Here is a 27,683-nt window from a genome sequence, read left to right as displayed (position 1 = left end):
ACCATATAAAGCAACCAAAGCAGATTGCCTCTAATAAATCAACACAATATCAATGATAAAGAGAAAGAGATGAAAAATCAATTGAACGGAAGCAAGCGGTGAAGAATCGATCCTCTACGGTAGGGGACTGAATTTTCTCTCTCCCAGGATTGCTAGACTTGGCCAAAATTCTCATGAGGGGGGTATATATATTCTCTTCCATCTAAACCCTAGTCAGATAGAATTGGGTTACTGAATAAGAATTTAATTCGGAATAAAATTCTTATTGTTATTATCTATAATTATATTTAATTACAAAGATAATAATAACCTATTGAGAGGATAATAATAGGAGCAATTTAATCTCATTAAACCTCCTAACTTATTTATCCCATAATTAATTTAATTTATAATCATAATCTAATTATAATTGTTTAAATTAAATTAATTTCTTTATGTATTTATTATACATAAATCGCCCCCCTACTACTGGGCCTTAGTGGACTCAGTTGGGCTTCCGTCAATTAATTAACATCTATTTCTCTTTTGGGTTCCAAGTCTTATGTGTGACCCATTAGGTTCTTATTGCTTCTAGCCGTATGCAACTATTAAATTAATTTTCTCAAAATTATATTTAATATTTGCATAACGGAATGAGTACGCGAACTGTGATTGGCAGATCCAAAACATTCCCCCAGAGCTATAAGAAGACAGGTTGATTCTGTCATTGATCTTTCCGTATTAGTTACAGTATAATTCGATCCTTTGTCAACTACATCCTTGAACTGAATCTTATGACTATGGGCAATGTCAAGTCACATATAGCGAGACGTTCGTTTTACTTGTACAGGCCGAGTTAACTTTAATTAGATAGGTTAAGTGAAATCTGCATTTCAAGTCTTAAGCTATCACCTTGCAAGGATTTAGAGTTAAGTCTTCCACAATCGATCCTTGGACGTATCTCCCATTTATCAGGAGTGACAAATGCTCAATCCAATGTATAACTATCCTGGAATTACTTCCTGTGATACCCAACGTCTGCCGTACACACCCTAGAGTCATCCCTGTTATGGAACGTGTTACAACAGGATCAAAGTATTACATTCCATAATCCAGAATCACTAATTAACATTCTTTTGAGTCTTAGGATTACTTATACCTATTAATACCAATGAGATGAACAGGTGACAAGGATAAATCTACCCATCATGTTATCTCAAGTCGGGTCTCCAATCCATTCATTGGATCCATGTAACTGTCCAGATATCTGTATATCCGAAGCTTGTGAGATCAGCTCTCTGTCTCGACAGAAAACATTGTTACATGCAAGTCTCAACAGTGTTATGTCAATCCCTATTCAAAACATATCACTTGACTTGGGGTTGCTTTAAGTTTATTAGTTTATTATAATGTTTTATCTCACTTCATGCCTGTATGAACACTTTATAATCACTTTAAATAAACTCAGGGATTTCCTTTTATTAGACTTATTTAGTTATTTAAAGGAGGTTGCCTTTATACAGTTATGAAACCATATCTTATTAAAATAAATGATATAAAGAACAATTCATTTACATTAGGTTTATATCCTGGAACAATTGTCTATAGGACACTAAACCCCAACAATACCTAACTCCTAAGAGCAAGTGAACTCTATCGTTTCAAGTAGTAAATGTTCCTAAAAATGGTATCGATCCTACATAGATTAGTTTCCAATTCCCTATTCGACTAAAGTTCTATATTAACTAATGAATGCTAAAGTGGTTGGATTTGTATGTTTCTAAAACTAAGGTTAAATAAAAGCAAAGATTAATAACTGTTGTCTAATGGATGAATGAAAGGCTAAGATCTAGGATTCCCATGTCTAACTCCTATGATATTTAACTAATTAGTGTTGTAATAAAGCTATAAATTAAAGATGGTAGCTTTCCTAAGAAGCTAGTAATCCTGGTCTAGAATTACTAACTCTATTCCTAATTCCTTAGGTCGATGCTTGATTAGGCAAAATCCCTAAGTTACTAAGAAACGTGAAGTATGGTGAAAGCTAAAGCTAAGTCGTACCTTAGACTATAAAGTCGCGTTATCCGGTTAAGGTATATGTAAAGATAGGTTACTCGGTTGAATCATTTACTTAATTAGGTTTCATAATTCAACCCTTATTACTAATTACTTAGTTAGGTTTATTAACATAAGATGAGTAAAGAGCCCTAACTGAATCTTTCGTTTAATTACTTTTCACAACACACTTTTAAACAGATAGCTAAATTAAATCATACTCGTTAAACACGGTTCACCATAATCTTAGCCCAAAGGTGATTTAGCTCATGTTTGAGCTAAGGCACATAGTGGGGGGAAGATGAATAAAAAGTGATCCCATGTTTATCGATTACGTTATTGGAATTTAAGGGATAGAGAAATACGAGATGAAAAGAATTGAATTCAATAAGCAACTAATGAACAAAGGGTGAAGACAAACTTATATTGATATCTTACAACTAAGGAACAAATGTACTTTGGTTGCTAATACAAAATTCGAATCTGAAGTAGCTAAAAAGTAAAAACGAACTATAAACATAAACTAAAGCTATAACTGAACTAAGATAAAAACTGGATCCTTTATTACATGATATAGGCCCCTATTTATAGTGCTTTGATTCTTATCACTAGTCTAATTCGGTTCTCTTTCCACTTTGGAGTCGTATTGTGAAGCTTTGAAGTTGATTCGGAATGAAACACCGAGTAAGAATTGAAGTAGGATTGATTCTGTCTTTCATCACTACTCGTTGAGTAGAGGCGTCTTTACTCATCGAGTAGTGAGTCAAAATTATGAGTTTTGAGTTGACTTTGTGCCTTGGTCGTTGCACCGGTTGACTGATCGTTCATTGAGAAGTATCGACAAGCAAGCTGGTTACTCGCCGAGCAAGCCTGGTCTACTTGTCGAGCTTTCATTTGATTTATGCTTCTTTTTGCTTTGTTTCACTCCATTTCTTACTCGATTGTTCCTGAAACATCTCAGAACATACATCAGACATAAAATAGAGAGAAAACATCATAAAACATGGCATAAAGGCAATAAAATCACATAAATAGGGCTTAAACCATACCTAAGACTCTGTATAAAATGGTTCTAACAACCTCCCCACACTTTGAACCTTGCTTATCCTCAAGCAAGTCTCCGGATTAAGATAAAATCGAACATCAGACAATTGAATCAATGCAATTAGACGACATGATTGATTTCACTTGACATTCTATCATCCATACTTGTGCAAAGCAATATAATGATAAAAGACTTAGAACTCATTTTGAACTTGATCTAAAGGCTAAAATTTTCTCAAAAATATTAACACCGCACAACTAATCCTTCTTTGAGAGTTTTGGACTAATGTTTAGAACCTCATAAGGTGGTATCTTAAGACATTAATATCTGTTTTTCTTGCCTTTTTCAGTTCTTTTCGCTCAAGGGGTTGTGATTTCATTACAAGCAATGCAGTGTATGTATAGTTTGAGTGCTCAATTCCTTGAATCTCTACCACTTGCTAATATAGCTTAGATTTAATCAATAAGGTCTTTTACACAGGGTTGTGATGTGGGTTTAGGTGAGATATGGAGGGAGAATGATGAGTGTAAAGTGAAAACACATGCAGGCCCGTCTTAAACATTTGTGGGCCCCTATCCGAATACAATCAAGTCTTAATACAATTTTAAGCTAATATAATTTTTTTACTTAAAAAGTGTTATCCTTCTAACACTTTTTGAAGCAAAATCATCAACTAAGTCTTCATATTCTATTTTCTCCAAAAGATCATTCTCAATCGCTATCAATGCCAATCCATTAAGTATTTCTTGTAACATTGTAGATCGCAAATAGGACTTCAATAACTTCAATTTCGAAAAGCTTCTTTCTGCGGATGCAACAATCACACGAATAGTCAACAAAATTCTATATGCAATAATTGTATTAGGAAAACAGTCTAAACCTTTCAAAAATATCAAAATATCAATAGGTCCTTTTATATCTCGAGGCAAAAGTTCTCTAAGTAACTTTAATTCCACAAATAATTCATTTCCATCAATGTCAGACTGCTCATTAAATTTAAGTGCATTTTCCAATTGGATACAAGAAGACTTCAAACTCATATCATTCAATGATTCCAACTAGTGAGAGGTAAATAAAAAAAACCAAAGATAGTTTCATATTGTACATATTGCTCAAACCTCATATTAAGAGAACCAATGGATTGATCAACAATGTAAAGAAAGCATTTCACTATAAATGATTCCTCTGCAGATAGTGAGTAACTAATGAAATAGATGAATTCTCATCAAAATGTTTTTTTCTTTGAATTTCACGCCTTTGAGGAAATATAGGTTCAATGGCAATTTCTTTGGCTCTATCCAAGGCATCATAAAAACCAATTTCTCTATACGCCTCAAAAAAAGAAATCAACTCTTTTATTTTTTCAATAGCCACAACAATAAACATATCATTTGATTGTAAAAACTTGCTAACCAAATTAATTGCACATAATATTTCATACCAAATGACTATTGCAACTAAAAACTCAAAATCACCAAGCTCGCTAGTTGCTAAAGATTCTGCTTCACTTTTTACTTTAGAATCATTATCATTATCTGCTACTTGAAGTAAAGCTTCTCGTATTTCTGACATTTGAAATCTTATAGCTTTAACACTATCAACACGACTCTCCCAACGAGTAGATGACAATAACTTAAGAGTTAATGCTTTTACATTATCTTTTAAAATTTTCAATCTCTTAGTGGAACATGCAAAAATTGTATATATACATTGTATAACTCCAAATAGCTTTACCACACGTGTTAGCCATATCACATAATGTCAAGTTTAGACTGTGGCAACCGCATGGATTATAAAAAGCTCTAGAGTTTATGTCAAAAAGTTTCTTTTGTACTCCTTGATGTTTTCCTTTCATATTTGATCCATTATCATAACATTGTCATCACACATCAAATATATCAAGATCAAGATTTTTCAATTCATTTTGTAAAACATTAAAAAGCCCTTTGCCTTGTATCATTCACATTCAAAAATCCTAAAAAAGATTCCTCAATAGTAGCAGGAGACATTCACATATCTTAACATCAAAGACATTTGCTCTTGATGGCTAACATCAGGAGTACAATCAAGTATAACTGATAAATATTTCGCTTGTTTTATTTTTTTAATGACTTAAGTTTTAATTGCAGAACCAAGCAAAAGATTAACTCATTTTGGATGGTATGACCTAAATAATGATGGTGAATATCATTATTAGTAATACGTCTAACATGTTCTTAGCCAGTTGGATCAAACTCTGCCAACATTTCAATTAAGCCCAAAAACTTACCATTACTATTTTGGTACAATATCCCATTAGAACCACGAAACGCCAAATTATGCTTAGCAAGAAATTTCACAATTGAAATAATTATTTGCAAGACTTTCTTCCAATGAACTTTTTCTTTCTCCATTTGTTTTTGAGTCGTTTTATCAATAGTTTGATTCTTTTGAAACCTTAAACGCATATCATACCAAGTTGTCATATTTTTAACACGATCCATGCTTGTTTCATGTTCTCTAAGCCTTATACTAATATGCCCTTGATGCGTCTCCGAGCTATCGCTCTAGAGACTCACTAAGGGATAAGTGTACCCGTCGCTATCAAGTAATAATCTGGACAAGTCCAGATATCGAATCCACAGGATTTACTCCACAAGTAATGAACTACTAGGTTTCTAGTGTTATCTAGGCTATGGGGGTTTGAGCTTGAAGGTTGTTTAAGTTAAACTACTCCTAATTAGATTAAAGCTACTCCTCATTAAGTTATTCTACTCCTAAGTGATCCTTAAATAATGTAATTAACCTGAGGTGAAGTGTGGTCATACGATAATATCAAATTCAATCTATTTTATCAACCAATTGTTAACCTAATCCGAGTCACTTGTGCCTAAGGCGATTAACCCTACTTATCATTCTATGGTTCCTAGCGCGTGATTCCCTAGTGTTTTTAGGGGTAATGTAACAATTTTGGTTGAGGGAGATGAAGTGGAAGGGGTGGGGAAGACGAAGTGGGAAGGTGGGTTTTGAAGAGGTTTATGATTTAGGAGGCAAAAACACACTTTTACTTTGAAACTGCATATCTACTCATCGAGTAGATAGGGTGCTACTCGACGAGTAACCTATGTGTTTCAAAGGATTTGGCTGACGTGGCAAGCAATTGAAGAGGTAGGCTGTCGTTTTGGGTAAAAATTCATCGAGGAAGGCAGGCTACTCGTCGAGTATAAGAATGCGCTACTCGGCGAGTAGTGAAGTGGGATTTTGGCCAAATTTTGCATAAGTTGCTGATCACGACGAGTAGGTAATTGGTCATCAAGTAAGAGCAAGTGTGCTCGGCGAGTAAGGCTAGATTTTCAGCCAATTTCCACAACTTTATGAGGACGACGAGCAGGCATTTGATCGTCGAGTAAGGCTCTTGCTCGTCAAGCAAGGCCAGTTGCTCGGCGAGCAAAACCAAATTTCGGCTATTTGTGCTTTTCTTTGGATTTACAAAAATAAGGTAAAGAAATTTGTTTTGAGCTTCGACGTAACTAATATAGCTAGGATGGGTCGGTGAGGTTCATTTGTCCCACACGGAGTTCTTCTAGTCCATCTTCATACTTTTTTTTATCCTCTGCCTATTTACATTGAAGCGCAAGCTTTTGTCGCCTTCCAGTTCTACCACTCCGGATGGATAGATGCGTGTGATTAAGAAAGGGTCGCTCCACCGACTTTTAATCTTTTCGAGAAATAGTCTCAACCTTGAATTGTAGAGTAGAACCTTGTCACTTATGTTGAATGTCCGCTTGAGGATTCACTGATCATGCCATTTTTTAGTTTTCTCCTTGTAGATCTTGACATTCTCATAAGCCCCCAATCTGAATTCCTCTAGTTGGTCAAGTTGGAATAGTCGGTGCATACATGTGGCTTTTCCATCAAAGTTAAGAAAACGAGTAGCCCACAAGGCTTTGAGCTCTAGCTCTACATGTAAGTGACATGATTTCCCAAAAATAAGTCGGTAAAGAGAAATACCTATGGGGTTTTTGTATGCAGTTCTATAAGCCCATAATGCATCATCTAGCCTTAAGGACCTATCTTTCCTAGATGCATTCACAGTTTTTTTTCCAGGATGCTTTTTAATTCCCTATTGGAAATTTCAACATGCCCACTTGTTTGTGGGTGATAAGGCGTTGCTACTTTGTGAGAAACACCATACTTTTGCAATAGTACATCAAAATGATGGTTGCAAAAATGTGATCCTCCATCACTAATAATGGCTATTGGGGTGCCGAAGTGAATGAATATGTTATTATTTAATAAATTCACCACAATCCGATAGTCATTAGTAGGGAGAGCAACGACTTCCACCCATTTAGATACATAGTCTACTGCCATGAGTATGTATTGATTGTCATGTAAAATCAATTCCCTATACATCAAATATCTCACAGTTCAAGATGGAATTAAGAGGCATTTCATGATGGCTATAAATATTTCTAGTTCGTTAGAACCTATCATAAGTTCGGGTGAATTGATAAGCAAGGTGGCCCAATAGAACCCACATTGTAATACCTTAGCAGCCGTTTTGTTTGGCCCATGGTGTCCTGTTATCGTCGTAATTTATAGCATTTTTAGTATTTAATTACTAGTTATTTTGTACCATTTTAATAAATTTTAATAATGGTTTTTGTATATTTTCTTTATTTTATGTATCTAAGCCAATTTGTGTGTTTTCTAGGCACTTTCGCAAGGTTTTCGGCACAAATAACCAAGTCGGGGCTTAAGGCGACAACTCGGGAGTAAAAGGGACCAGAAACAAGGAGTTTTAGTGACAGCAGCGTACACCTCGTCGTGGATGTGTGCTGTAAGATAAAAGTCCAATTGTTCACACTATGACAGATTTGACACATTTTCGTATTTTTAACGTATCTCCCTCATACGGACTCGGATTGAGGAGATTCAAAATGCGTTGGAAAGCTAAGAGAAAGATGAACAAGTGACTAATAATAGTTTCTCCAAATTCGAAGTGTATCAAGCCCATAAAATTCCCAAAGTTGATGAACATGTTGAAGCCTATGATTCCTTTCCCACCTTTACACATTTCAACTCCTAAATTGTCAAAGTCTTCCACCATCCTCTCTTAAATGCAAAATTCAGAAGATTAGGGAGTGGGAAGCCATAAGGAGACTTGGTATTTGGAATTATGTGTGCCATTTTACTATAAAAGGAGACCTTGGATGCCATTTGAAGACACACCAAGTTTAGGCTTAATTCCTCTCTCTATAATGTTATTTTGCTGATTTTTCTCCTTAAAAATCAGATGTTTGTGTTGTTGTTATTGTTGTTAAAGTGTTGTTTGTGCAAAATTTCATCTAATAAAAGTAAGTTTCAAGTTACCGAAGAAGTTCGTTCGGCAATCGTCATCACGGTTTCTTCTAAACTTTAATCTCTTTTATTAATATGAATTCTATTATCCATCTTTCTAAGGTATGTTTTAATCTAATCATTGACTAAAACCCCCTTAACTAAGGCTAAAAGCGGATCTTAACCTTAATTATGTGGTAATTACGTTTAACATATTTAAGTTATCTTTATCCTTTTTAAGAACTGACTTATGATTCTTAATGCTTGTAGGAGATGGGCCAGCTCTCTACTTGAATATAATTAATCGTTTATATTGACTGTAATTAAATTGATTAATCGAAATTCATAAGTTGGACCTAATGACATTTAGTGTGACTTATTGGTTTTCCAAGGTTTTTCATGAATCTCATTACAAATCTTAGATTTATAACTTGAGCCGGACCAAGGGAAAGTAATAAATCGAAGGTTTGGAAATAAGAAAACTTAATGCTTCTTTGGATTAATTACTTGAGTCGGACCAAGGGAAAGTAATTAATCGAAAGTTTAGAACTAATTACTCGAGCGGTTTTTCTTGAATCTTAAGTAATCACTTTAGCCGGACCAAGGTAAAGTAGGTTAAAAAATTTTAAATTAAATCTTATTACAAATCTTAGATTTATTACTTGAGCCGGACCAAGGGAAAGTAATAAATCGAAGGTTTGGAACTAAGAAAACTTAATGCTTCTCTTGATTAATTACTTGAGCCGGACCAAGGGAAAGTAATTAGTCGAGAGTTTAGAACCAATCTCGAGAACTATTAGTTAATAAGAAAAATCGCCATCTTAAAAAGGATAAAACAACTTAAAAGGGGTTAAGTGTTATTACCAAGCAAAGAGGTTAAGTGAAGCTAGAAGCCTTAGTTTCTTTCATTATAAATATTCTCTTATCTAAGTTTGTACAATTTTCATCTCACTTTTTGTTTAAGTCTTAACTTGGTTGTCCAACAAACTCTACATTTTGATTGTTTAAATAATAGATAGTAAGCAAAAAGATTAGTATTTATAATCACCATCCTCGTGGGAACGATACTCTACTTTCACTTTATTACTTGATACACGACTAATGTGCACTTGCCTTCACATGCACGTATACGTAAAACGCGCATCATGTCCTCCCCGGCTCCTTTAAGTGATAGAATTCCAGCACTGTTGTCGCCTCCTCTTGTGCGTATATACATACAAAAGAGTCTAAAAACTTATGGCATGGTTGTAAGATTGCTCGGGGTGCTCCATCTGTTAGCCACCTTTTTTTGCCGATGATTGCTACCTTTTTTTTCAAGCTAAGGCAAACGAAAGTGAGGTGGTTCAACAAGTGTTTCAAGAATATGAATTGGGGTCTGGTCAAGTGGTAAGTCTACAGAAATCAGTGGTGTTTTTCAGCCAGAACGTAAGGGCTGATACTCGACAGCACATATGTCACAGGTTGGGGATTTGGGAAAACCAGAATCAAGTTATTTGGGGTTGCCATCAGTGATTAGTCGAAATAAATGAGAGATATTAAATTTTATTAAGGACATAACTTAGAATCGTCTTCAGTCTTGGCATTTCAAAATCCTATCTCATGCAGGTAAAGAAATATTGTTGAAAACTGTTGTCCATGCGATTCCAATTTATGCGATGAATGTTTTCTTACTACCATTGAGTTTGTGTTAGGATCTTGAACATATGTTTAATGCTTTTTGGTGGTGTAATGGGGGTCAAGGTATTCGTTGGTTGCGTTGGGATTGTTTGAGCAGACCTAAATTTGCTGGCGGTTTGGGGTTCAAAAAACTTAGGGAGTTTAACTTGGCTATGCTCGGGAAACGGGATTTGCAGTTTATCACTGAACCAAATTCTCTAGCTTCTCGCATATTTAAAGTTAGGTATTTTAAGCATGGGTCTTTCTTGGAAGCCACTATAGGTCATAATGCAAGTTTTGTTTGGAGCAATATTATTGAGGCAAATGACATCCTTCTTCAAGGTTGTTGCAGGAGAATTGTTAATGGTAGTAACTTGTGTATCAGACATGATCCTTGGCTGCTAGGAGCTCCTCTTGGAGTCTCAACTTATTTGTTGCAATGTCATATTATTGCTGCTCCTGCCAGTTCTCTCTTTGTTTTGGGTGAGAGACGATGAGATATAGATATTGTTCGTGATCTTTTCAATTTGAAGGATCAAAATTATATATTTAGTATTCCTATTTCTCAAAACCTGTTGTAGGATGACTGGTTCTGGTGTTTCGAACATGATGGAAACTATTATGTTCGGAGTGCTTATAAGAGGCTTTACAATATTCCAGTTGATACTGTGAGTAGTTTGTGGAAGAAAATTTGGCAGCTCAAAGTTCCCTCGAAGGTGAGAAATCTTAATTGAGAGCCTGTTATAATGTTATCCCATCTGCTGATAATTTAATTAATAGACATGTAAATTTAAGTCTCACATGATCATTATGTGGTTTGGTTGAGGAGAGTTTTATGCATTGTTTATGTGGATGCAACATTTACATTCGAGTTTGGCAGATTGCAGGAATGGAAAGAATTCTAAACTGGAGAGGTCACTTATTCAAGGAGTATGTGGGCTTTATTTTTAATACACTGTTTGTTGACGCTATTTGTGTGCGGGCTATGGCCATCTTTGGTATTTGGACAGGTAGAAACAATTACATTTGGAACAATGTTAAGATGTCTCCAAGAGTGGTTTTCCAAATGGCTTGTCTCGGTTTGAAGGAATGGTAGGATGCACAAACCTTGCATCACGATAGAAATGGTTCGACACAAAATTCATTAGCACATAAATAGTGCAGACCTCCTCCTCAGGTTCACAAGTTAAATGTTGATGCTTCCCCGATTCCATGTTCTGGTTTGTTAGGGGTTGAGGCTGTGCTTTGCAATAGTGAAGGCCAATTCTATGGTGCGTTTTCTAAGCTTTTTCCGGACAACTATCAAGTCAGAGACGGAGAAGCAGTGGGTATAAGGGAAGCGCTGGGTTGGTTAAAAAATAAAGATTTGGAAAGATGTGAGATTGAATCAGATGCTGCTACGGTAGTTAATCATATTAGGGAAGAACCTTTTAGGTGTGCTTATGGTTTTATATTATAAGAGTGCAAATCTCTGTTAAGTTCTTTAAATGACGTTAGTGTCAATTTCGTTAGTCGTTCTGCGAATAGGTGTAGCCTATGAGCTTGCTCAGGCTACCTACTCTATATCGGGGACTGATGGAGTGGTCCTTAAGACCTCCTGATTTTATTTGTTCTATGTTGTATTATGACTTTCATTAATGAAATTTTCTTTTTGCTTCAATTTTTTTATGGGTTTTAATTTGTTAGGGTTGCATTTAGTTTTGCATTTCAACATTCTTTAATCTTTTTTAAATTCAATTGTCATTATATCAGTTATTTAAATGCTTATTAATTAAATTTGAATTTGTAGGTTAAAGATTAAATGTTATGAAGCAATTAATCAATTAATTAATGATGCAACCGAAGAAAGCATTTGATGCCAATAAAACGCTTGAAAGTTACAAATGGGTGGTTATATGTACCATGTGCAATAAATGTAATTAAAGCGAGAAGGTTTTATTTAATTTATTGCAAATATGAGGTACTTTTTCTCTCCTATAAATAGTTTTCTAGTTGGAATTAGAAAATAGTTTAGTTAGATTTAGTTTACATGCACTTTTATTTCCATGTACTTTATAGTTTTTAAGTTATTTCAATTCAAATCTTCTTTTATCCAATTAAAGCTTTCTCTTATTTTTCGCTTTCAAATACTTCCAATAAATTTCACTTTACAATTTAAGTTTTCAATTTCAACTACCAAACAGTCGAGGGTTCGAGTCCTGACAACCTCTTGAATTTTTGGAATTAAAAACACATGGTGGGTGAGCTTATGTAGTACACGTTGCAAGCCCAATTGGCATTTGCGTGTGGAGGTGCGTCAGAGATTAATATAAGATTTATAATTGGACCTTAACTATTAGCTTGAACTTTTAGTTCAATCGATTCCAAGACAATACCTTAACTATCAGCTCGAGCTTTTAGTTAAAATGGTTTCATGACATAGTATCAGAGCCTCTAGGACCAAACGATCGAGAGTTCAAATCATGACAACCTCACTAATTTGTGGAATTAAAAACACATGGTGGATGAGTCGTGTTGTACACACTGCAAGCCCATGGTGCATTTGCGTGTGGGTGTATGTCATAAATTAATATAAGATCTATGGCTGAGCCTTAACTATCAGCTTGAGCTTTTAGTTCAATCGATTTCATGACATCATAAATCTTATATTAATCTCTGACATGAAGTAATTAATCAATGATAAAACTGGAAAAAAAACTTGATGTCAATAAAAGCTTGAAAATTACAAATGAGTGGTTATATGTATTCATGTGCAATAAATGTAATTAAAGCGAGAAGGTTTTATTTAGTTTATTGTAAATAGGAGGTACTCTTGTTCTCCTATAAATAACTTTCTAGTTGGAATTAGAAAAGAGTTCAGTTATATTTAATTTACATGCACTTTTATTTCCAAATACTTCATAGTTTTCAAGTTATCTCAATTCAAGTATTCTTTTATCTAATTAAAGCTTTCTCTTATTTCTCGCTTTCAAATACTATCAAGCAATTTTACTTTACAATTTAAGTTTTCAATTTCAACCACCAACTCAAACATTTACCCGCTTAAAATAATAAGAAATTTGATTAAGAGCTAGTACTCACATTATAGTCTATGTGGGATCAATCAGTTCTTCCGAACTGTATTACAACATGTGATAAAGTTCGCTTGCTCTCTACGAATAATGTTATATTTTTTCAAGCATCAACTTCTGTATGGTGTTAAGATGAGAGGCATGCCCGTCTTTGGAAGAAAAAATAGAACACCATAACATATGTTTCGTACCACGTGTGCTTTTACGACCACAAGATGGAAAATAGTCAATCTCACATTTTCCTAGTGTGAGACTTATATCGTGAAATCATGATTTCTTGAAATTTATTATCTTGAATACCCTTAACTCATTCTAAAAGTATATTCTAGTGTGGCTACTTTGGAAGGGTCATCTGTAGGTTGATGTGATAACTCCAACCAACAAGAACCCGACTCGATAAGCGAGTTAGACTATGATGGAAGGAATAATGTAGGAGGGAAAGATATCCATTTAGCTCACATCTTGAGAGTTTCTGTATTTCATTGTCCGGACATTTATGCATATGTGCATATTTGTGGAAAACAAAGAAAATGCAGAGATCAATATTACTGCAGTGGGTGTGATATGGAATCTAGGATAAAACATATATCCATGTTCAACAAAAGGGTTATAGATCTCTAACGAGTATATAGTTCCAAGTCTGATACATGAACATCGAGCAACTATATGTTTCCACGAGTATATAGCACTAGAGCTTTCGATAGTATGCCGGTCGCACGAAGTATTTGCAATAGTATGGATGAGACTGAGATGAGGATTGAAATATATTCCATTACGTGCGAGTGAGAGATGTTAGGAATACTCGAGTTATGGATTGAATATTCAACCATTTGTAAGTAAAACGGCCAAGCCCATCCAAAAGGATGAAAGCTTATGGTTAGAATTTTATAAACTAAACATAGGCTATAAGTAGATGGCCACCTAACCCTAATCAAAGTTAATCAACAAAAAATACATTCCTCTTTGCGCCACCCTTTATCTCTCTAGCTTAGAAGTCCACTTTAGCTCGTGGATCCATTATTTTCATCTCAAGACTAATATGTACGCAAGTGATTCGTGATCGGTGATACAAGATCATGTAGATCATACTTAGGCCTTGTTTGGTAAAGAGCGTTTTGGGATAAAAAGAGCGGGTTTGACCAACTTTAGAGGTTTGACCACTGAAACCGCTAATTGGAGTGTTTGGTGGAGAGAGGTTTGAGAGAGAGTTTTGGGATGAAAACGCTAATTTAGAAAAAGCTCTTAAAAGGAGCTTTTTCAATTAGCATTTTGCAATATTAAAATTAATGGACTTTTTTAACCCTAATAGATAGACTCTCACATCTCCTGCGCCAAAATTAATGACTTTATTCGTCTTTTTGCACAAACCGTTATTATCAATCAGCTAATTTTTACCAAACAGGTCTACACAAACAGCTAATCAAATCAGCTAGTCAAATCAGCTAATGTAATCAACTAACAACTAACAGCTAATGTAATCAGCTAACAGCTAATTCCCAAACAGGACCTTGATCAACTTAATACGCTATTTTCTACCATATTTGTATTAGGATTATTCCATAACAAATTATAATTAATGAAAAGTTGAGTTGTATCAATATGAATTAAGAGTAACAAAAGTAAAAAAACATCACTGAAATATGTTTTTTTCCCAAAAATAAAAGTACAAAAGAATTAGCAGCTGTGTGGGCCAATAAAAAATTGCCACGTAGTAAATCATAGTAGCCACACGAATATAATCTATTGCGTCATAACATAGAATAAAAACCCACCTTATAATATCTTCTCGAAACGAACCGTCCTCTCCTGCCTGCAAAAAACGCGAATCTTTCTCTCTCCTCTCTGTCTTCGAAAGCGAAATCGAAACACTGAGACGACGGGAAAAAAAAAAAAAATTATACAAACAAAACAACAAAATCAAAAATTTAAACCTCTCAGTAAATTCGGATCCACAACAACGACAACCTGATGAATTGAAACCCTAACCCTAGCTAGCCCCGAGAATTTTCCATTTTTTTATTAATTTTTTCTCTTCTCGGTTTTATCCACTGGTGCACGCACGTGAAGACTGAGAAACGCCACTGGATATCACCAAATTTCAGGGCCAGGGTAGGTTTACGTTTTGGAAATTAGGGTTTTATTTATGCGGAGGATTTTGAACGAACCCTTTTTTGTCTGTTTCCTTGTTGGAATTAGGGATTAGGATAGGGTTTTCCGTTATGGAATTTATAGATAGTGGTGGTGGTTGGTTTCTGAGATGACCGGAGGGCGATGTCCCCGGCGGAAGAAGATGATGGGTAGGGGTCCTGACGGAGGTTGTGGCACCGACGAGAGGCCTTGCCGTCCAATTTCTAGGGTTCCGGCGAGTCTACCTGAAATTATACTGCCAACACAGAACAAGCATAGTTCATATGACATTGATTTCTTCAGTCAGGCTCATAAAGCACTTGCTGAGTGGTCGCCATTTCATTTCCCTGAGGACGGGACTGGGGCTGCCAGTTCAAGTGGTGGTTTGAGTGTGTCTACTTTGCCTACTGAGTTAGCCAGCTTGCTTAAGCAATCTGATACTAGAAAGAGGCATAAGAAGTCACTTTCAATTGCGGATAAAAAGGCTTCCCGAGCAAGTGAGCGTGCAAAAGGAGGGAAGAACATATGGTCTGAGACTGAGGAGTACTTTAGGGACTTGGCACCGCCGGATATTGATACTTTGTTACACGTGTGTTCGCCACTCAGCTCATTACCTGCCAGTGAGTGTTTTTTGATTCCGAACATTGGGAATGAAAATAACGAGTCAGGGGTCAATGCCGAGAGTTGGGATAAGAATTTGATTTGGAATTTTGGGAATACAAATGAGCATAGAAACGAGTCTGCTGACACTGATGTGTTTGCTGGAAATGGAGATGGACATGTAAGTCGGGCTGTAGTTGCAGATGCCACCGTGGATAGTCGGAACGGAAATGAGCATGTGAACCTTGACCTGAGCGGAAATGAGAATCTTGACCGGGGAAATGAGCATGTGAACCTTGAACGGAGCGGAAATGAGAATATTGACACGGGAAATAAGCAAGGATATCAAGTTGTAGTTGAAGATGAAGCTAAGCAAGATGACGAGCAGTATATGGAAATAGATAGTGTCGGAGCTCAAAGCAAAAGAGTAGAGTGTTTGCCTCTTAACAAAGCCCATTGTTTGCCTGAAGAGGAAAAGGTTTGCTCCGTCCCAGAATCTGCTAGCAGTTTACAATGGCTTTTAGGTTGTAGGAATAGGATTATCTTGACTTCAGAGCGACCATCCAAGAAGCGGAAGCGTATAGGTAGAGATGCAGGCTTAGAGAAGGTTTTGATTGGTTCTCCTTGTGAAGGAAGTTCATCGTCATGCGATTTTTGTTGTGAGGGCCAGACAGGTAATGAATCAAACCGCTTGGTTGTCTGTTCTTCTTGTAAGGTTGCCGTTCATCTCAAATGTTATGGCGTGAAAGGAGATGTCGAGGGATCATGGGTGTGTACTTGGTGTGGTCGCAAGACTGATGATAATGATTCAGGGAAGCATCTTTGTGTCCTTTGCCCAAAGCAGGATGGTGCTTTGAAACCAGTGGATGTGGAAAGTAACGGGTCTAATGTTGAGTTTGCGCACTTGTTTTGTTCTCTGTGGATGCCTGAAGTATATGTAGAGGACTTGAATAATATGGAACCAATTATGGGTGTGCAAGAAATAAAAGAAACTCGGAGAAAATTGGTGTGCAATGTATGCAAGGTGAAGTGTGGTGCTTGTGTTCGTTGCAGTCATGGTACGTTTTGCTGCCTACTACTAAAATAAAAAAGAGTGATGTTGTAAAACTGTAGTTTATTCCCCAAATCTACACCATTTTTATCTACTGCCAGGCGAAGATTGATTTCTCGGTTTCATTCCAATCATTTACTGGTTATGGGTGAAGAGATTCCAATTACGGGTTCTACTAAGAACAGAGGCTGTCTTATTGCTTTATAAAGATAAAACTAGAGATGATTCTTGAATCTGACGTCTCAAAGAACCTAAAAGCAAATGTAGACTGTTGCTACATAGGAATTTCTGTACTGTATATAGCACTAGCTTTAGTTGGGTGACTTGTGTTTGAATTTTTTACATGATGTGCTGGTCTTTCAGATGGATGCTCTTTGCTCCTGTATCTATCTTGCCCTGGATATATGAGGATAAAAGTTGTGGGGGATTCATGGTATTTTGTTTATGGTGGTTTTTTGGTTGGTATGACCGACTACTATTTAAGGCTCAATCTATGATTGTCGAACTTCTCTACTAATTCCTGAAACCATGATTCTTGCCTAATACATTCGACAGAAAATTCCTTCCACAGATTGTACCTTAGCAATGATAACCCACTTCTTGTTATTATTGTTTTGCTATAATTATGATTTATGTTCTGTCCCCTCTAATGTGTTGTGTTCGTAAGGTGGTGGAGAATTTTTATGGAACTGTTGGTGTAGGATTGAAATCTTTCAAAATTGAAAATCTAGACTAGACCCTTATATATACACAAGGTTTGGTTAGTCAGTGGCGTCTACTGATAGTCTTCATCTTATTCATTCTCCTTATTGCCTGCTTCACATCTTTTTCTTTTCCTCTTATTTCCCCTCTTTATTCCCCTCTCGAGTAGATTTCTGTCTTCTTTTGTCATTTTTTCTATGTAATGAGTTCATCAATGGCCATTTCAAGTACTTGTATACTTGCTTGTTTTCTTTGTACAGATGCGATAAGTTAGTGGTTATATCTTGGAGTTCTTGTTATTATATCCATATAAGAAAATCGAAGGAGGTAAATGCATTGAGGATACTGTATTATAAGATCTCTTGAGAGTGTTTTCTATCAAGCCTTGCATTAATTGTTGTTATTTTTTCAATGAGATGCTGTTTAACATTTTTTGATATATTTCATTTACTCAATTTCTAGCTTGTTTTCTCTGATGTTGTCTGTCATATTTCCACTACCACCTGTGCTGGTTAATTGGCCGTCTTTGGCTATTCTTTGTCTCTTCTTTGTCTCGTTGCCTACTATATTCACGGCGTACTTGATTATTTGTGTCTCTGGTGGTTGGCCCTTTGCAGCAATGCAATCTATCGCCACGTTGATTTGAGCATGCACATTTTCTTCAATTGGTAATGACTTTCTATTGAATTGGCTTACTCAGGAACTTGTAGAGCTGCATTTCATCCTATATGTGCTAGGGAGGCAAGTCACAGAATGGAGGTTTGGGGAAAATATGGATCTGACAAGGTTAGCTTCTTCTCTCTGTTTATTATGGTCAAAATGTGTAACTTGTTTCTCATGTTAAATTTAGTGGTGATGGTGCTAGTATATTGATAAGTTCATGCTGTAAAATTCCTCTTTTTCTTCTGTTTGCCTTCACAGGTTGAATTACGGGCCTTTTGTTCAAAGCATTCAGAACTGCCTGATGGTAAGAATAACCCTCTCCTTTAGGAGATTTGATATAAGCTATGACTTGTGTGTTAACTGCTATTGATTGTTTTGCAGGCAAACAGCAAAAAAAGATTGGCCAGAATGGAGATAAGGTTGCAGTCAATCTGGAAGCCTCAGATAATATTTCTGAGAAATCTGCTGATAGTGAATCACGAGAATTTGGATTGTCTGATTCCAGATTAAGTGATGCCAATTTATCAGAATGTGCTGATGGGGATCAGGTCAGTAAAATGGGGATGTGTGAGAGAAGTGGAAATGAGGATGCTAACGTCTGTGATTCAATAAATTTTCCACTGACTTTAAGAAAGGTACTAGCATAATGTTGAATTTTGTTCTTTGATACGTGCATCTATGCCGTTTATGCATCTATCAGTTGTCTCTTTTCAGTTATTTGTATATTCTCTCTTATCCCTATAATCTCTAATGCAGTTAATTGACCGAGGGAAAGTTAGCATGAACGACCTAGCATTGGAGATAGGGATCTCATCAGATTCACTGCTTTCAAGCCTTGCTGTAATATTGCATTTTCTTTCTCCTTTTTATTAGTTTTCAGAAATTTAAATATAGATGTGTGGTTGTGTTCTCCTGACTATTTGATTGTTTTTCCGCAGGGGGATAGTTTTTTGCCCGACTTGCAATGCAAAATAGTCAAATGGCTTAGGAATCATGCTTACATGGGTACTTTGCACAAAAATTTGAAAGTTAAACTAAAATCGACAGTTTTATCAAAGGCTGAGGTGGGAGCAACCGATCGTGTAATATCTGGCAGTACAGATCCTGTTGTTGCCAAGCCAAAAGTAACAAAAAGTAACATTAGTGTTTTGAGGGATAACAAAGTAATTTGCTCCTCTGAGGAGATTGTAAGTGACAGCCGGATGTTGGTTGATGAGGTTAAGGTAGATCAATTATGTGGTGAAGGACCAGCAGATTCAAGTGAAGTAATTATACCTAGTGAAAAGGTAAGTTTATCGGATTGACTTTTATTTTCATTAGAATGTTGCTACGGAAGTGAGCCTAATTTGTGGTTGACTGTCTTCCTTTTTTCCTGAGTCATTTTCTATTTGCTGCCTGGTCTTTGTCCACTATACTTGGAATATTGCATTTGGACAACTTTTAATGTCTTGGATCTACTTTTTGTATTCTGGCTTGAAGTCTTGATGGAGCACAGTATTACTAGTTCATAAATACTATCCTGATGGTACAGATCATATGTTTGTGGGTTGTAAGACTAGCTTTTTAACTTGTTTCACACATCATCTTCTCTGTTTCACTTTTTTGAAATCTCCTCCTTTCTCTGTATAAATTGTTCTACTGTTTGTCTGCATGTTTTACCTTCATCCTTAGCTGTAAAGTTATCCTTGTTGAGATGCAGCTCTCACCTAATGTTTGTGTAACAGGTGTTCGTTTCTGTTTCTTTAACTTTGATATCTATGCTTTTTGATGTTGCCTGCTTAGTTTGGGATTTGCAATAAGTTTTATCCTTGCAATTGTCAAAATCTTTTTTTATTCTCTTTTTCCTGCTGTTGGACATTACTGGTCATCTTTTTCTTGCTGAACTAAGCCTATAAGGATACTGTAGTTTAGTTAAGGTATGTGTTGTATGTGTTGTCTGAGGATCATTTGATTGATTACAGTGTGTTATACATTGATTTGTGTTTCATCATTTAACTGCAAATAATGTTACATTTTAGATTGTTCTTGATTGTTTAGCTATTAAAGGCTTTATTCCTCTTATTTGTTGAATTCTCTAATTTTCTCTAATCTTCTTTTATAGACGTCAATCAACTCTGACGGGTTGCAAGACTCTTTTGCGAGTTGTTTGCCTAAACCTCAAGGTATACTTTTTTTTATGTCATATTCTTACCTAATTCATATAGACAGAGAAATTATTGCATTGTTGGTTAGTGGGTCTTGTTTGGCTTTATTATTATTATTGTAACAATATTGTTATTGTTATAGTTTTTATGTTGATCACTTCTGAATCCTGATATCTAAGGACAACCTCCCTCTAGTTGCAACAGTACTTGGGATGAAAGTCATAAACAAAACTAAGTTAGATCTACTTTCGGGGATGTGTCTGATGACTGTGCTTTTTCTTCCATTTATTAATTGTCAACAAAATGAATTAATGGAAAGGATTGCAAGCGTGGGTTATAGAATTGAACATTATCTGGAGTTATTTATTTAAGTCATGGAAATGAAATATGAACAGTTTCAATTTATCGTGGTGGGTATTTGACTCAAATTTTAGGTGTTAATATTGTAACATTTGTGATTTCAAATCTTCTCATCTGTCTGTAAATTTTTCTGGTACTGAGAATTTTCTGAATTTTTTAATGTTTTAGGACTCCCTTTTTCCTTGTGACCTTGTATTCTCTAATTTATGAACTTTATGTTCTTTATGTTTATATGAGTCGATTTGCCAGTTGGCGGCAGTATTTCAAAATGCAAGTTAAAAGAAGTGATCAAGAAAAATTCCATGTATCATTCTGCTATAATATATTGCAAATGTGCACATCTGTTTTATTGTTTGCTGTTTATTCACTTCTCTTTTAAGTTACGGTGTATAGTGATTGTCATGTGGGAGAGTTTTGACTCGATTATAGCATTTTTTTTTTGTTCCGAATTAAGCTTTTTAGGCTGTAGAAATTCCTTTCTCCTGTTAAAGCTTCTAGAATAAATCTCATGCCTGTAGGCCTGCGTCTTTCTTTTTTTCATCTTTTTCCTTTTTATACTATTCAAATTCAGACAGCAAAGATTAATGTATGCTTATTATATAACATGTCTGAGACAGAACCATCAGGCTCTATTACTGAACATTTTGGTACTGTTCTCAGAGTGTAATCAGTGCTAATGTCGCTCGTGTTTACATTTTTTCTTCTTCCTATGCACTGCTAAGATTCAGCCGAGGGATTTCATTGTTATTTCTGCTTTCTACTTATAGGAGACTGATTAGGGTTTACTCTATATTAAATATTGTATTTACCTCCTAGTCTTTCCTGGTATTTATGAAAAAGCAACACCCTTCGCTTCATAGTGTACTTTTTTCACAGGCAGTCAAAGTAGTCAGGCTGGCGCCCCTTGTGAAAAAGTCGAGTCAGGGTTTACTGCAGTCGCCCAACAGGATACATTTAATGCAGGTCAAGGGAATCCTGTTCATTCAGATATGAAGCCAGTTCTTCCTGATCCCAGGTAAGCTTGAAGACTTCCTTTTTTTGGACAAGATCTTGAATCTTGTGCTGCTTCACAATTGTCTTCATTTCTTTCACAATGAGAAAATTTGTACCCAATGAATCTTTAAATTTACATTTTGCAGAGAAGTCAAAGAACTTTCTAGTTTCTACGTGCACCCATATATACAAAAAAAGCTGTTGCAGATGCAGAATGGGAAGCTGTTAGAAGATGATGTTGATGCATTAGAAGGTATAACTAACAATTCTTACCTGTGGTGGTAAATTCTTTTCTGTTTATCTGCTTCCAGTTATCTATATATGTAATACTTGCTATGTATGTACTTGGCAGGTATACGGGTGGGTGAGACATCTAGTTTGGAGGCTTGTTCCAATACGAGTGTCTGTTGTGATCACCAGAATATACACAAGTGCAACATTGACAAGTCAAATGACGCAGATTCAGAGCAGCTGATTCAAGAGAAGAAACAGAGAGTTTGTGATTTGTCTCCAGCAGATGAAGTGGAAGGGGCGATAATTTATTTTCAGCAGAGGCTACTTGACAATGCAGTTGCAAGAAAGCACTTTACTGGTCTCATCTTTTTTCTCCTCTTAATTTTTAACCTCTCTTTCTCATGGTTTGCATATGAAAATATTCTATTTGTGCATGCAAAATGATAAGTCTATTTCAATGCCTGATTTTTGGTGATTTTAATGGCAGATAATTTGATAAGCAAGGTTGGTAAGAGACTACCACAGGAGATTGATGCAACTAGGGCACAAAGATGGGATGCAGTGCTTGTTAACCAGTATCTTAACGATCTTAGAGAAGCAAAAAAACAGGGTAGGAAGGAAAGAAAGCATAAAGAAGCCCAGGCTGTGTTAGCTGCTGCAACTGCAGCTGCTGCAGCATCTTCTAGGATCTCATCATTTAGAAAAGACAGTTATGATGATTCTACTCATCAGGAGGTTCTAACTTCTGCACCTTCTTTAAATTGCTTTCTATCCAATTTTGACAGAAAAACTTGTCAACTTTACTTCTTAATTCATTATTATAATACTCTGCTTTGCAGAAATTTGGTATTTCTCATGGAAGGGCTGGCAATTTCTCTCAGCTTATGCCACGTCCAAAAGAGACACTCTCAAGGATAGTTGTTTCAAGGAATTCATCAGAAAAGTACTCCGACTCTGTTCAGTCAGAATTTTCTAAGGAGCACCCTAGATCATGCGATATTTGCAGAAGATTTGAGACAATACTGAATCCAATCTTAGTCTGTTCAAGTTGCAAGGTCTTATTATGCTGAGCCAACATTTTGTTTCTATAGGTTGCTTTTATTTTATTTGGTGTCTTTGTGCTTGGACTTAACAATGTCTTCTTGCCACCAGGTTGCAGTTCACTTAGATTGTTACCGAAGCATCAAAGAATCTACTGGGCCATGGTACTGTGAACTCTGCGAGGAATTATCATCATCAAAATGCACTACAGCGGCTTCCCTCAATTTTTTGGAGAAGCCCTATTTTGTTGCAGAATGTGGTTTATGTCCTGGAACCAGTGGTGCTTTTAGGAGATCTACTGATGGTCACTGGGTCCATGCTTTCTGTGCAGAGGTGGAATTTTGCCCTAGATTCCTGATTGGTCATTTTTGTTTTTGTTTTCCTTGTGTTCCAATGAAGTAAAACCATGCCTTATTTGTACTTCATTTCTCAGTGGGTGTTTGAACCTACATTCAGAAGGGGACAAGTTAATCCTGTCGAAGGAGTGGTATGTGCATATTATAGGTGGTAATATTGTTGAAATTGTCCTTCAGGGAAATGATATAATTTTGGTTAACCTTCAGTATTTTATTTAATGCCAGGAGACAGTTGCTAAGGGAATTCATGTTTGCTGTATTTGCCATCGCAAATATGGTGTCTGCATAAAGGTGGTTGCATCTTCATTCATGAAATAAAATTTTTGTTTCTCAAACTGATGTCTTTTGGAATAAAATTGCTCGTCAATTAATCCCTTTGAATTTTGCCTACAGTGTGGCTATGGTCACTGTCAGATTACATTTCATCCCTCCTGTGCTAGAAGTGCTGGTTTATACATGAATGTGAAAACAGTCAATGGCAAGTTGCAGCACAAGGCTTACTGTGAAAAGCATGGGTTGGAACAAAGAGCAAAGGTCTGGGCTTTTTAATTGTACGTAGAATATTTTATAGTTCTTTTGTTAAAACTTTGTCCATTGGTGATTTTACTTTGCTTTATTGAAACAGGCTGAAACTCAAAAACATGGAGTCGAGGAGCTAAAGAGCATGAAGCAAATTCGGGTATTGGCTGTTTGCTGATTTATTCTCATGTTTTTTGTTGTCTATTGTCATGGAATCAATTGAACTAAAAGCTTAAGCTGCTAGTTATGGGCCCAATTCATATTTATATCTGACATTTATCATATTCTATTCCAAGACTTTGTATTTGAAATCAATTAAAAAGTTTTACTGCACGAATATATGTGCAAGAGAAAGTGTGTTCTAAAATTTAGACGTTGATAAATGAATGCTAAGAAGTTGTGACTAGATTGCTCATTGTTTAGCACGGGGTTGTATGATAGAGAGAGATTATAGTATTATAATTTCTCCAGTGGTATTTGATTGCTAATTATTTTTGTTTTAATTTCATTTGCAGGTCGAACTGGAGAGACTACGCCTTCTCTGTGAGAGAATCATCAAACGTGAGAAAATAAAGGTATTCTTGTGGAATCAGTTTAATAGGTTCAAGGTTTTTGGTTTGTAATTTTTAGTGTGCGCAGCTGTACGTAACTTAGTAATTGTGCCGAATAAATTAGTCAAATGCAGGTGATTAGAACAATTATTTTATTTTATTTATGGCATCGCCTGAAAGCTTTCTTGTGATTGGGCTCTTTTGTTGCTGCATTTTAATGGGATCAGGTAGTACCTTAGGGCTGAGAGCTCTGTTATGTTGTATTTTTTTTTTAATATGGGAATTGAAGAGGATAGGTGTTGAACCCATGACCTCCTACCTTCATTTTTGTGGAGATATCCCTAAGATAATATATCAGTGTCATTTCAGTATCATATTACACTATGGCCTTATCTCTTTTCTTATGGATTTTGTAGCGGGATTTGGTTCTTTGTTCTCATAGCATACTTGCTTGCAAAAGAGACCACGTTGCTCGTTCTGTGCTTGTTCATAGTCCTTTTTTCCATCCGGATGTTAGTTCAGAATCAGCTACAACCTCTCTTAAAGGCAATACCGATGGCTATAAATCATGTAGTGATGCAGTCCAAAGATCAGATGATGTAACAGTTGACAGTACTGTTTCGGTTAAGCACAGAGTTAAATTTACTATGGACACGGACCAGAAGACAGATGATAGCACCACGTCACAAAACCTTTTTGCCAGGAAACCTTTGGAAAGGGTGTCATTTGCTGGAAAGAAAATCCCTCTCAGAGCTTCTCTTGCTTCTCGTTTGGATGATGCCGAATGGAGCTCAAAATCAAAGAAGGTATGGTTTTGCTTTCCTATGCTCGTAGTTATCAAAAGCCTCACTTAGTTGTCGTGTGATCCTGAAGTCGTGCCTTAGGCGTGAAAATTGTGCATCTTAATCATGTTTTATGTTTATGATTGGGGTAAATTACTTTCATGGCCCCTGAACTATAGCTCACCACTAACATTATTGTCCCTAAACTTTGTTTCTTGATATAAAAATCGCTGAACTTTAATTACTGTAACTTCAGGTCCAAATCAAAAAAAATCCATTACAAAAGAAATAATGAGGGTGAAATAGGCACGCCACCATAATTTATGGTGATATGAATAAAAGAGCGGATGATTGATGTAGTCCTATGAAGCACGGAAACGTTCTTGGACCAACGTTTCAATGTTTCCACAAGATGTGGGAAACCCCCGGAAACGGCAATGAAACGTTTCCGGGCCCGTTTCTGTAATTAGAGAAAAATTGAAACGCGTTTCCAGATTTCAGTGTCTAAATTCGAACAGTTTGTACCTATTGCGATTCTTAATAGAAACCCAGATTTCTTCTTCTTCTTCGAAGTCGAGCGATATCTTCTTCTTCGAGTCTGGTCTGGGTTGTTTTCGCTGTTTACATGCAAACTTCTTCTTCTTTGAATCTGGCGATGTCTTCATCTTCGAGTATGGTTTTCTCTGTTTACTGCAAACTCTTGAGAAATCAGAAGTGCAAGGCTCTGAAAGTTCTTCTTCTCGTTGGTTTTTTTAATTCTTCTCTGAATGTGTTGTGGGGATTCTTCTGGAATGTTATGGTTGGGCTTTGTTGGGCTCTATCCTTTTTTTTTTTTTATGAATGTAAGGTTTTGGATTTTTTTTTCCTTTTAACATAAAGAATTTAATATTAAAGACCTGAATGTCAAACTTTTTTATTGTTTTATCAATAATTATTTTATTATTTATAATTTATTATTATTTTTATGTGTATTTGATTTTTTAATATTTATAAATATGCCCCTATATTTTTTAATATTTACACGTTTCCCCATGTTTCCGTTTCCTATATTTTTTAGAAATTCCGTTTCCGTGTCCGTAGTCAAATTTGTTTGGGTTATCATTTCGTTAATTATTTGCGTTTTTTTTTGTTAATTTGGGACTTAAGTTTAGGGGGTCATAATGTTAGTATGTAGTTCAGGGGCCATGAATGTATTTTACCCTTTATGATTGTTAATTTCATCTTAATTGTACTTTGTCCCTATACACTCTTTGATCTATTAGCTCCTTAATATGTGTTGTGCTTTTAGTAACTAACTGTGGCCAAAGCTTGAAGAAACTTAAGACTCATTATTGCTTGGTATATCGAATAACAGCGTTTCGAGACCCTCGAAAAAGAGTTGGTCATGACGTCTGATCAAGCGTCTATGAAGAACCAGCAGTTACCGAAAGGGTACTTTTATATTCCTGTTGACTGCCTTCCAAAGGAGAAGCAGATCAACCAGGATGTCGAGCCATCGGAAGATCACACGTAGAATGATCGATGCAAATATTCGGGTTCTGAAATGTGCACTGGAGATCAACGGAAGATTGATGTCCGTGGTGTTTCCATCTCATAGAGAGAGAGGGAGAGGGAGAGGGAGAGAGAGAGAGAGCTGCCCTATTTATCTGATACATGGAGAAGGGTAGTTATCAGAATGATTCCAAGATCGGGTTTACCCGTCTTGAAAATAGGGATTTGAGAGAGTTTTTGCATCAACATTGTTGTATATTCATTGTGAGAGTAAAATTGTACAGTGGGTGAAGATTTTGCCATTACATCATGTATAACAAGCGGCTCGTATTCCAGAATCTTTGTGGTCGGAGGCTCTGCTTTCTTGTATCTTTACGCAAAGGAATTAAAAAGGTAACGCCTACTGTGCTTGCGCTTTCTGTAAAGTTAATGTAAATATCTTTACAGTATCAATCTCATAGAAATTAAGCGGTAGTTTCAGATTTGATGGATCCTCTAATGGTTCCCTTTCCATGTGAACTCTATTTATGCTGCTTTTTTGTGTTTCTCAATTTTTCTTCAGTTTACAGGCATACGGATGAAATGCACCGACAGGTATTTATTTGTGCGTCGATTGTCGTAAAGTCAATTGTGTCGCAGTTTGATTCAAATGTTAATGAAGTCATTTTGGTTAGATTTGATTAAAATGTCAACCGGAAAGCTGATGTGGTGATTCAACGTAAAGTTCTACTTGTCATTTATTTGGCATGTAAGATTTTTCATATGTCAACATTTTTCATCAATATTTATCATATGTCAATCACGTTTTGTCAATACTTCTGTCATATGTCAACCACGTGGCTGTACAAAAAAAAAATACTTAAAAGTGACAATTGATGCACAAATATAGTACTTTTAGGAAGTTGGAGTGGTTAATGGGCTGTCTTTTAAATTTGAGGAAA

The 27,683-nt window shown here is 35.9% G+C and overlaps 1 protein-coding gene across 1 annotated transcript; it reads left to right on the top strand.

The window, feature by feature from the left end:
• Window positions 1-14,921: 14,921 nt before the first annotated feature.
• Window positions 14,922-27,080, top strand: LOC136235657 (uncharacterized). The gene is made up of 20 exons (XM_066025491.1): window positions 14,922-16,913; window positions 18,309-18,394; window positions 18,530-18,575; window positions 18,653-18,906; window positions 19,028-19,111; window positions 19,210-19,557; window positions 20,373-20,433; window positions 21,652-21,790; window positions 21,915-22,021; window positions 22,121-22,360; window positions 22,490-22,737; window positions 22,842-23,057; window positions 23,155-23,376; window positions 23,477-23,530; window positions 23,625-23,690; window positions 23,793-23,933; window positions 24,025-24,078; window positions 24,434-24,493; window positions 24,886-25,275; window positions 26,606-27,080. Exons 1-20 carry the CDS (start codon window positions 15,386-15,388, stop codon window positions 26,762-26,764), a joined length of 4,503 nt encoding a protein of 1,500 aa, XP_065881563.1. The 5' UTR covers window positions 14,922-15,385; the 3' UTR covers window positions 26,765-27,080.
• Window positions 27,081-27,683: the final 603 nt, after the last annotated feature.

This window comes from Euphorbia lathyris, chromosome 7, assembly GCF_963576675.1.
Source record: "Euphorbia lathyris chromosome 7, ddEupLath1.1, whole genome shotgun sequence".
NCBI lineage: Eukaryota > Viridiplantae > Streptophyta > Magnoliopsida > Malpighiales > Euphorbiaceae > Euphorbia > Euphorbia lathyris.
Note: the sequence above shows the minus strand (reverse complement) of the source record. Positions and strands in the feature narration are given on the sequence as shown.